Source organism: Ctenocephalides felis, unplaced genomic scaffold (assembly GCF_003426905.1).
Source record: "Ctenocephalides felis isolate EL2017-DRISC unplaced genomic scaffold, ASM342690v1 CF-g0.4_SCAFFOLD_02362, whole genome shotgun sequence".
NCBI classification, from domain to species: Eukaryota; Metazoa; Arthropoda; class Insecta; order Siphonaptera; family Pulicidae; genus Ctenocephalides; species Ctenocephalides felis.
The window spans coordinates 13,254-25,474 of NW_020538516.1; the positions used below are offsets into that span (position 1 = coordinate 13,254).

The 12,221-nt window shown below is 29.7% G+C and overlaps 1 protein-coding gene across 1 annotated transcript; it reads right to left on the reverse strand.

Annotated features, from left to right (window-relative positions):
- Nucleotides 1-3,437: 3,437 nt before the first annotated feature.
- On the reverse strand, nt 3,438-5,344 carry LOC113380732. Its single transcript, XM_026619864.1, has 4 exons — nt 5,217-5,344; nt 4,710-5,125; nt 3,910-4,130; nt 3,438-3,497 (listed from the first exon to the last, which is right to left on the reverse strand). The coding sequence occupies exons 1-4, from the start codon at nt 5,342-5,344 to the stop codon at nt 3,438-3,440; spliced, it is 825 nt and encodes a 274-aa protein (XP_026475649.1).
- Between the last annotated feature and the right edge of the window lie 6,877 nt (nt 5,345-12,221).

The following is a 12,221-nucleotide window of genomic DNA, read 5'->3' on the forward strand; positions in this document are numbered from 1 at the left end:
GCACTAAAGCAAATTCGGCAAATGAAATTATTGATTTTGATTCCACTTGAACTAGTATAGATCTCCTATCTTGGGATTCACCTGAAGGTACTTTATTAAATATATTTTGAATAGAATTGTTTTATAATTCTTAGGAGGTGAATCTCTAACACCAGCTCTCCAAATCATCCATCGAGGAAGTCCATCAAGCGTGGAATTTAGTCTTAAACATGATTTTACATATATTTATATTTTTTAGAAATTATTTTTATGTGCAATTTTTATGATTGTGTTTTATATAACTTTAATATTTATAGATGCTATTTATAGCTGTTTTATATTATTATATTGTCTTTAAAATATGTTTGTAATTTTAATTTTAGGCTTTTATGAGTAAATACATTAAATATATTAAGAATTTTTAAGTGAGTTGTGATAATATTTAAATTAATTCAGTATTTCATAAGTGGTTTTTTGTAATTTCTGTTCCTTATTAAAATTATTTTGAATTGTATCATATTGTGTTTTTATTTTAATGCAAATTAGATTTGATACAAAAATTTGCAGCATACCTCAATAAATGTATTCGATTTAATTTATCTTGAAATAATATAAGTTCATTGTTTAGTTTAATATAAATTAATTAAATGATTGCAATAATTAATACATTAATTAAATTTATTAGTTAAGTCTGTGAATTGTTCTTAAATGTGGATTGAGGTTATTTTGCCATCAAACTAATGACAGTTCATAATCAGTTCAATCAAATGGCAATTTAAAAAGTTTAATTAAACAAAAATATATTTTTAAATTATATTTTTATGGTATTTTAAATTATATTAAATATAAAAAAATTGTCCATAAAATATAAAAAATATCATAATAGCTGTAGTCAATGCAACTACAAGATAATAATTGAAAATCGTTCATATCTGAATATAAATATAAGTTATGTAACAATTTGATAATTTATATATTCACCTCCAACAAGTCCTTTAATTAGTTTTGATTTTTATTGATTAGTCAATTATAAAATGTCTTTTAAATTGTATATTCGTATGCCCCATCCCATAAAAGACGAAAGAGTATTTCTGTCAAGACGTAAAACAGCAAAATTTTGCTTTATTATATTCGAGGACGAAAATACATATAAATTAGTTATGAAAAATTTGCAAGGAGTTTGCATAAATGGCAAAAAATTAGTTGCGAAGAAAGCTTTGGCCACAGATCTAACAATAAGAAAACGCAAGAAAAAACTTAAGCAGGCTTTTACAATTGATACTAAAGGCGATGCTGATGATATGAATAGGAGTATGGATGTTAAATTTAATTCTGTGTATATAGAACAACGGTCAGTGGCTTCATCTGCACCACCAACGGAAGAAACTGTGATCTACCAGAAAATGCAAAGTACGACTAAAAGAAAGATTATAACTCCAAAGCTACGGAGGTATTTTTAAAACAAACTATTTAGCTTTATAATCCATTAACTGTTTATTTTTATATTTATTGAAATAAAATTGTATTTATAATACTCTTACTTAAAGGAATATAATTAGGATTTTGTGTCCGTGTTAATAATGATTCACGACAAAAACAACAATGAAATGCAATTGAATTATATTATACAATTTTAATACATATTCAATTATATTCAAGGTTTTTGGGAATGTGTTAAAATTGAAATCACACTTGTCTTATATGTACAAAGATTTAATCAAATGACATTTGCGGGAAGAAAATGTATGACAATCTAATTTCTGTGTCAACCACATATATGGTGCTCGATATTTACACATTTACTAAGACTAAATTTTCAGTACTTATTTGCTATGACAAAGACTTGGTTGGATAACACATCGTGCACAATTATTTAAATAAAATAAATTAAGATGAATTTGTTATATACATACATTTTCAAAATAAATATATGCATATAAGATTTGAAATTAAATACACTCGCGTGTAATGTATCTCATTTTATGTATATAAAATACTATATATTTCTGATGTGGTCGGTATAAAATATACATACATAATTTGTCTTTCAAATTCTTATATTGTAAATATAAAACAATTCATCTAAAATTCAAGTTTAAAATCTTGCTAAATTTTCGGTATATTCTGCTTCGTCCCGCTGCTCTTGGCCAAATTCTGCGAAAAAAAGGGAAAAAGAAGGAGGAGGAGAGAGAAGGGGGAGGTGGAGAAACCAAAAAAAAACTCCCCTAAGTCCCAGATCAATTTTTCTCTTTTCTGTTCAGCGTTGAATCTTTTTTATGTTTTTTAGTGCTCCCTCACACCAATTCCCAAAGTCAACACTCGAATGAAATGAAGTCCACCTTGAAATTTTCACACCGAGAAAAAATTACTGGGACTTTGTTAAAATTTTTAACTTCCCGAGTCAAAAAATAAGTTCTAATTAGGACCCTAAGCTTCGAACTAGCTGCTTTTAGGTACATAAAGCTCTTTCCAAGTACGTAAAAACAGTTACAAGCTCTTTTAGAATCGAAAGTACTACAAATAAACACATTATATTTTTGACATATACAACATAACCTCATCGCATAAGCTCGCCACTAGCAGAACATCTGAAAAATGCTTAAATTTACATATTTGTTTAAATGTATAAACAGAATATATGATATGTCAAATCTCCAATTTCTCATGTAAATAATTAAACATAATTAAATGTATTACAACTAATAATGAAGTGTAATAAAAAAAAAACATTTTAATAATGAAATTTATTAAGTACATAACATACATAAACGAAACTAATAATTTTTAACTCTTTGTTGCCTTTTTTTTACTCTAATTCATACTTATTTATAGGTAATCCTACATAAATATTTCCATCAATATTGATATATATACAAACATATAGTAATGATTTTACAGGAATAGCAATGAAGCTTTTTTTTCTTGTACATTTTTTTATAAATGAATAATTTAAACTTTTATATAATATTTATGACCTTTCCCGATGAAGCAATCTTCAATATTGGATTCTTCCACAATAGCAAAATGTTCATTATTAATTTTTAAAAAACAATGCAAGAATCCAATATTGTATTTGTTATTTAAATTGTAAGAAATAGCACTGGAATAAGTTTGCATGTTATTCCTGTACATTTCAGCAATAAATAATTGATCATTCTTCAAAACTCGAAGATAGTATTTTAAAGAAATGTTTTCAACTGTAATGTTGGAGGTTCGAAGTGCAACCTCTACTTTGCTTGGAAACTCTTTAAATACTTTATATACTCCAACACTATAAGTATGTTCAAATATTTTTTCAATTATCTTCACCTGTTTTTTTCTTGTTAAGCAAAACTCTTTAACTTCCTTATTTTTCATACATTCAATTATTTTCTCCTTCTTTATATAAAATTCTTGAGATTTGCTTACTTGAGAATCAATATGCCGTGTTCCATGAATTAATTTTAATAATTGGCCATTTATATCCTCATATTCGAAACAAGAATATACCCACAATGGTCCAAGATTCTGTACACAGTCTGGTAAATGTAATAATGTACATTGTACATTTATGGAGCAGTACATTTCACTATACAAGTATTCAAAACATTTAACATATTTGTGTAAAAAATCTCTAGCAACATCAAGTTTATACAAAGATATAGTATTGGAATTCAAAATGGAAATTCCAGCCACCAGCAACACATAATGTTCAAAATATTGTGGTGCAAGAATTCCATACAAAACAGGTAACGAGTAATGAAAGAACCACAATTTTAATTCTGATGCTTTCCAATGTAGTAACTCTGTAACACTTCGAGGCATCCGATGCACAAATTTGGGTGGTTTTATCGATTTTAATCTAGCATCAATTACATTTATCACGGCATATAAAGAAAAAGGCTTATTTTTAAATTCAGTATTGAAAAATAAAGATAACAATTTTTTTACAACACCACCTTCTACACAATGCATCCTATCAATGGCCATCCCCATGACATAATCAGGCATAATCAGTGAAAGTGCTGTGGGACCTTTGATTCCCATTATTGGTGCATCTCTTGAAGCATTGTCAGCAAATGATCTGCAATTTTGTAATGTTCTTTTCTCAATATTATTAGTATATGGGTATACGTGAACATTACCACCTGTTTCTAATGTAAAATTCATGCCTGGGCAAAAACAATATGAGCAACCGTAGTACCCGTTATACTGGACAAAATTTAAACAATCACTTCTAGCAGGCAAATCACAAGTGCCCAACAAAAGAATACCCTTGACTGTAATATTAATTCTCCGACATGGTATGTAAACCTCAATACCATTGACAAGTTTCTTTAGATCATCATAAAACACATGAAAAAAATAATTCATATTAGGCTTTTTGTCTCCATACCAAAGACCTAATAATAATGTATTTTCCCTTTTTTGCGTTCTTTAATAGGTAACTCATTAAGTGTTAAATAAATAGGCCATGCACTGATTTTTGAGGATTTAAATACTGGTATGCCGTCTGTATACCAAGTGAATGAAATATTGTCAGGGTTACAAAGAAAGCCCTTTTGTACATATTTACGGTATAAAACACCATCATAGACATCAGATATACAATCTGGGTTATTATTTATCCGCTTATTATGGCAATCTTGTAGCTTCGAATAAAATCCATCTCTCTTGTACATTTCTCTCAAGTGTTCAAGAAATGGTAATTGAATAAAATATGGATTTTTTTTTTTGGGGACATGATGGACAAATGCTGTCAGACTCCAGTTGCACTCGACCACAGAAATGGCAATAGTAATGTTTAATAAATTCAGAATGATCTAAAGAAAAATATTTTCTAAATTTGTACAGACTGTTTTTAACCAGTCTACTTTTCATACAATGCAAATTAATAACAGCAATTATATCAGCTATGCACTCTAGTGAAACGTTATGACGTAAAAAAATCATTAATATGAGAAACATGCTATTTGATACTGTTATTGGAGCATTTTCGTAAACCTGTTCATCAAAATTGACTTCTCTCTCTTCGGGTTGATCTAATTCAGATTCATCTTCCACTTCAAACACACATTTATGTTCAAGTTCATCTTCTTGATCATTTTGTTGAGAATAATCATAAACATCATTTTCAAGAATAGTATCATATCGTACACCATCATCACTGTAAAACGTATAATTAGACAAATTGATATGTGTAACAAAAATACAAAAAATAATTGATTTATAAAATGAAATGAAATCTACATGCTTACCGTGTGAGAGTTGAAATATTTTCAACTAAGTTTATAGATTCTCTATTATTACATCCATTAAAAGCTTGCATTAGCCGTTTTCGCATTTGTCGAGGGCTAACTTGATCTATAGATTTCCTTGGTATCATTTTAATACTTATATAAATGACAATTAATATATAAAACAACTAAAAAAATGAAAACACCAAAATTGCAAACACAAAAAACTGTATATGCAACGAAATTCAATGTGCACGTACATTTCGCGCCATAAAAGCTTAACAAGTTGTCTGCCGACCACTCTGAATGCCTATGTTCATTTTTTTTATGTTATAATTATAGCAAACTGAAAATTATGTGATCATAAAAAATATAACATAAATAAATAAAAATATAATTTACATTAATTTTAATCTAAATAAATGATAATATAACATAAATAATAATATAAATAAAGACGAAAAAACACATAATGCAGAAAGGCAGAAAGACATAAATAAATAATACTATTATTTACATTAATTTTAACATAAATACATAATAATATAACATAATAATAACATAAATAAAGACGAAGGAACACATAATGCATAAAAGTAGCGAAACTACGGTCGGCGGTCAACTTGTTATCAACATCTGGTTTTTGAAACATAGTAAAATCCCGAGAATAGCGAAATGGCGTTGGCGTCGGTAGAGTGATTTGATCATTTGCGCGGTTTACTTGTTGGGTTTCGTTTTTGCTTTAAATTGTGTTATTTAAATTTAATTAATAAATTTATTTAATTATTAAAAATGCCTAGAACAAAAATGTTTGCGTTAGTGTTGTGGATGGAATCAAATCCACGTTGTACCGATATATTTCCTTTGAGGAGTATTTGCCCTACAGATAGGTATGTGAATGCAATCACAAAATTAAAGTGGAAGAAAAGCAACAATGATAAGGCAGGCAGAGGCGAAGCAAAGGTTTTGGCTATTAGCGGTATGTATATCTCAATAATTATTTTATAAAATGTATTAAATTTATTTTTAACTGAAAATATTGAATTTTAGATGATATGCAATTCTTGAACAATATGATTGTTAGTGTGGATGGCGACATAAATGTTCCTGCTAACAAAATATTTATGGAAAATATTGTTCAGAAAAATGCATTTTTACAAAAAAATCGAAAGGTAGAGCAGATAGTTGCTCTATCGAATCGAAAAGTTATGGATGCCAGGCTAAGGGTTAAGCCAACTATTTTTGATGGTGGTAATGCACTTAGCCTCACTAATGTTGACCAGGAGTATGTGATACTTGATGATACACCCATCGATTATGTTGACGACCAAGGCAACATGCTTATTATTAATGGAGCTCCTGAGTCTACACATGAGATTCAGGAAATAATTAGTGTGAATGACAGTGATTCTGAAGAGAGTTGTAGTTCTGCTAAATCAGCAAAACTACAGTGCTCAGAGGACAATGTTAACGCAGTCCCGCTGACAATTTCTTTTAAAGGTACAGTATAATATTTTAAAAATAATGTTTTTTATATCGAATAACTACATATTTCTATTGAATTAGTTACCCCGGAAATAATAGAGAGTGCACGTGTGTGGGTAACTGCATTGGAGGCTGCATATAAAACACAGAATGAGGTGAAGAAGATCGAGAATGTGCAATCAAATGCAATGATAGAAAACAATTATAATTTCAAGGTAGTTATAAACTTCTCTTCATAAACCATGTAATATTTATGCAGAGTGCACCGTAAGTCTTTTTACTTTTTTCTTTATTTAAAAGGTACACAAACTCCATTTGTGACCCATTCAAAAGCAAATTGACTTTTAGTTCACACTGTAAATAAAGATAATGTAATTAAGGATATAATTTATGTTCCAATCAACAATCTTTTTTCTACTTATAGATTCCAGCATGCTTCTACACTCCTGGAGAAAACATGGTAAATTAATGAATAAAATGCTTGCTTTTATAAGATATTTTCAATGCTAGGACTAAATATGTTTAATTCTGTAAGAAGAAATATCTCCAGGGTGTGGATTCTTTCTTCCCAAAAATAAAATAATATATATTGAGCAAATGTCGAAAGCAAACGGAACAGAAAATGGCTGGATGAATGTAGTAAGGGAGGTGCTGCTTCTCGTTTACGGGGAGCAGTTGAAAAACTTCTCAGCCACTGGGAATCGACCAAAATTTATTTGGAGGGTTAATTGGTAAATTTTTAAACATGCTTATATTGATATAATTGATATTATTAAGTATCTACTGAGGATTTGAAAAACATTAACAGCTACATAACTGAAATATAATTTATGCACATGAATCTAAACTGTTTTTAATGAAATAAATTGATATTTGTAAATGTGAATAGTATTAATGCAAGTATTATTTTTTCCAGATTGGTGCCGTCGATTAAAATTTATGCTAGACAAAAAGTCATTTATACATTATGTAAATAAATGTTGTGCCAATAAACGGGCAAATAAAAAATAAATATAAAATGTGTTTAAATTACTTATTTATATAGGTATACCTACTTCAAAGACCTTATAAATACATATATAATTGCAATCCATATGTATTATAAGGCCTATGACCTACCTACATTTTTATAAAATTTCAGGAAAATTTTAAAATCGTAATAACCTAACCTCAAACTTACACCCTGACAGTTTTGACATTTATGCTCTTTTAAGTAGCTGTAGTACCTTGAAAATGCAGGCTCTTTTAGGTAAATTACGTTCCTAAAACTGCAGTATGTGGGGTCTAATATACCTAAAAGATCTTAAATTTATATGGCGAAAAGTGGTTAATTCTCAGGTTTCGGAACTGTTTTGAGTACTTAAAAGATTTTAAATTTCGACTCGGGTTTGCCCCATTGAAATTTTCTCGTTATGAAATCTTCAATGTGAGCCTCATTCGTTCGAATGTTGGCTTTGGGATGATATAGCATGCAAAAATAACTTGTATGACTTAATCGAAAAGGTTTCAGAAAATTTGGACTTAGAAAAAAATAACATATCTGAAAGGACTTAGAAAAAAAACTATTCGAAAGAATTATAATCAGAAATTTTTTATTTTACTAAGATTTGTGAAACAAAAATTAAGTATAAAATTTATATATAAACTGAATGAATATATGAACTGAATTATGAACAATAACAAAATTTATATATAAATGACATTTATACTAGTTCGACATAAATATTTAAAAAACTAATTATTAAAGTTTCAAAATTTAACAAAAATGTTGAACAAATTCACATGGCCTACAAAATAATAAATCCAAAATATGGTGAATAAATCAGTTGTTTTATATGAAAACTATAAAGGTCAATTTATTTATTTTCATACCTTGCTTTATAAGTGATATTCTGACTTAACTTTCATTGCTTGGCCCAGCATTATTAAGGTTTGTTTTATTTGTTTTATTCAGACTGGAAACATTTTTATTAGGCTTGCCTTTTGTAGTGGTGTTGCTCTTAGTTCGAGGTGTACTATTTGTTTTATTCATTTTAGAATTGAATGCAGCAGGTTTACTTTTATTAATAGTAATTAATGGAGTTCTTGATGCAATGCCCACGGGTTTAAATGGAGGTTTTGACTTCATTTTTTGTTCTTGCTGTTTTTTTTTGTTCCTCTTTCTGCTTTTTCCAAAGCTCGTAGCTTTGATCCCGAGTTACTTTTTTCGGCCTCATATTTTCTGTAACACCCACGTTTGATGATTGTTGTGTTTTCCTGTTAGACATGTTTTTTATTGGCCCAGCTTTATTCGGGGCTGTATTAATGTTCGCTTGCTGGTTTGCTTTATTCACGCTGGGAACATTTTCAGTGGGTTTTTTCTTATGTGGATTTGTATTACTCATTTTATTCATTTTAGAATTGAATTGATTATCATTCCTCGAAGCAATACCGACTGGCTTGAAAGGCGGTTTTGCTTTCATTTTTTCCTCTTTTTCACGTTTTCTTTGTTCGTCCTTTTCCTTTTTCCAAATCAAGTACCTCTCAGCCCATGGTAATTTTTTTGTTTTATTATTTTGCGTTGCACCACTTAGGCTTGGTGAGTCTTGGTCTATATTCCTGTTAGTAGCAAACGCTACTGACCTCCTATCTCGGAGTAGACTTGCATTTTGTTTACGCCTAGCAGACGCTTCAGTACCCGCTAAAGTGTTCTGCTTATATTTAGAACGCAAGTCTAAATTTTTCGACCTAAAAATAGTATATTATTATGATTTCAAGCAATTAATTCAACGAAAGTTTCAGTAACGGTTTTTCACTCACATTGTTGTATTGTATGGCCCAAAATTCCGTTTTCTTTTGAATACTTTTCTTTTTTACAAATTTAATTCATTCAGTTACAAATTCACAATAATTATCTGTTATTGAATAATCTTTCAACTCCAACTGACTCCAACGATCTCCAAAACACGTTTGAGGTGAAACACAGTTGAGGTGATTCCTCAACGCAATCAAGGCCGTAGAACACAAAAAAAATATTGTGAGATGGAAATAAATTTTGGAACGATATAGCGCCACTTGCGGTAGGTTACTGAAACATATTAATAGTGATTTATTAATTTTTAAATGGATGAATATAACATAGTCACCTAGATAAATGATAAATAACTAGATAAATAAGATAAGCATAGTCACATGTTTTATTAACTTCCCGTAGGGTAAGTTATTGTAATGGGCCGAAAATCGGAATTGAAAATTTTTACATTTCTCGACGTTTTGAAGGTTTCTGAACGTTTTGGCATACCTCAGAAAAAATGGATGTGTGTGTGTGTGTGTGTATGTATGTATGGATACAAATTTCCAGTCACGTTTTAGGGCGCACGGATCAACCGATTTGAATGGTTCAAAAAACATTCGATTCCTATTGATAGGGAAAAGAGCTGATTAGTTTTTGGCAAAGACGGGTCCAGCCGTTTCGAAGATACGGAGCAAAGAGTGCAGAAAATAAAAATCGAATTTTTGAGAGAACGGAGTATCCGATTTGAATGATTTAAAAAACATTCAATTAGTAATGATTGGGAGAAGAGGTGATTGGTTTTTGGCAAAGACAAGTCCCGCCATTTCGAAGATACAGAGCTAAATGTACAAAAAATGACAGTTTTTGAGTGAACTAAGCGTCCGATTCAATTGATTCAAAGAACTTTCTGCTTGTCTTAACAAAATAATTGATTTTGAAAAAAAAATATTTCAATTTTTTTTTTTTTTTAATTTTTTGTATATCGAAATTAATTCAGATTTTGTTTTTAATTCTGACTATAGTTCTAATATACTTTAAACAAATAATTTCAGCTCTGCAATTCAGTTTATATAATTCTTATAAATATAAGACAATGTTACAATATTAATAATAATCTATTTGAAAACATTCAGTATTCCTCGAACATTTTGTTACGGTACGGGAAGTTCCAGTAATTTGCCTTAAGGCACGATGCCACCCACCCCACTAGTTTGATTCAGATTTAGATGTAAACTAGTGGGGCGCATGGCATCGTGCCTTAAGGCAAATTGCTGGAACTTCCCGTACCAGAAATTATTTTTTTTAAAAAGATTAACATTTTTGAAAAAAATTTACTCTGATAAAATTGATTTTTGAGAAACTATAAATTTTTGACAGAAACTTACTTTTTGTTGAAAAAATTATTTTGAAATATTTTGGAAATTCTGAACTTTTTTTCAAAGCAGTCGTACTGCTTTAAATGCATAGAGACTAAATATCGAAGCGCGTAAGCGCCGCGTCGTCGTCTAACGGATAAACACTGGTACGGAACCCATAGGAATGTTAACAAAACTTATACTTATTGTTAAAATCTTTATAAAATATATGATAATTTGATATGAATATGTCTAATGTCTAATGATTATTGTTGACCGCCAAATGTTATTTTTTTTTAGTTTTTTTTTACTAGATCTCCGAAATTTACACAAAATTGAAAAAGTGCTCCCGCATAGTCACAGTCTAAACGCATTTGCAAATAATTCTGTGCGACATTTTCACTTATACTGTGCTTAGCTTGGCGGCATTTTCACATTTTTCAATAATTTTCACAAAATTGGAAAAGTGCTCCAGTACATAAACAGTCTAAACGCACTTGCGTAAACATTTGTACCAGAGTGGCGCTTAGACTGTGCTTAGCCTGGGTGATTTTTTGAATTTTTAGTCCAAAATTACAAAAAAAATTTTTTGAAAAAAAAATTAGAAACAAAATTTTTTTTTTCCAAAATCAATTATATTGTTGAAACAAGCAGAAAGTTCTTTGAATCATTTAAATCGGACGCTTAGTTCTCTCAAAAACTGCCATTTTTTTAAATTTAGCTCTGTATCTCCGAAACCTCTGGGCCTACCTTTGCCAAAAACTAATCAGCACATCTCCCTATCAATAGGAATCGAATGTTTTTCAAACCATTCAAATCGGTTGATCCGTTCTCTCAAAAACTCGCTTTCTATTATTTGCACTCTTTGCTCCATATCTCCGTAACGGCTGGACCTGCCTTTGCCAAAAACTAATCAGCACATCTCCCTATCAATAGGAATCGAATGTTTTTTAAACCATTCAAATCGGTTGATCCGTGCGCCCGAAAACGTGGACGAAAAAAAACGGACATACAAAACACACACACACACACACACACACACACATCCATTTTTTCTGAAGTATGCCAAAATGTTCAGAAACCTTCAAAACGTCGAGAAATGTAAAAATTTTTGATTTCGATTTTTGGACGATTACTATAACTTACTCTACGGGAAGTTAATAAAAAAATAATTCGTACCAGAGTCTAAAATCTATTAAAGCCCTGAACAATTCCCTTATATAAAAAAAGCAATAATTATAGCATAAAAATATTGAAACGCTATTACTGTTTATTATTATGTTGATGTAATTGATTGTTTATTATGTATTAATAAAAAAAGGAACTCTACTGACGTGAAAAAGGTTTACTAGGTTTAAATTTGCCCTTAAAATAAATTTAATAGATTTCATCAATAAAAATATTGAAACGCTA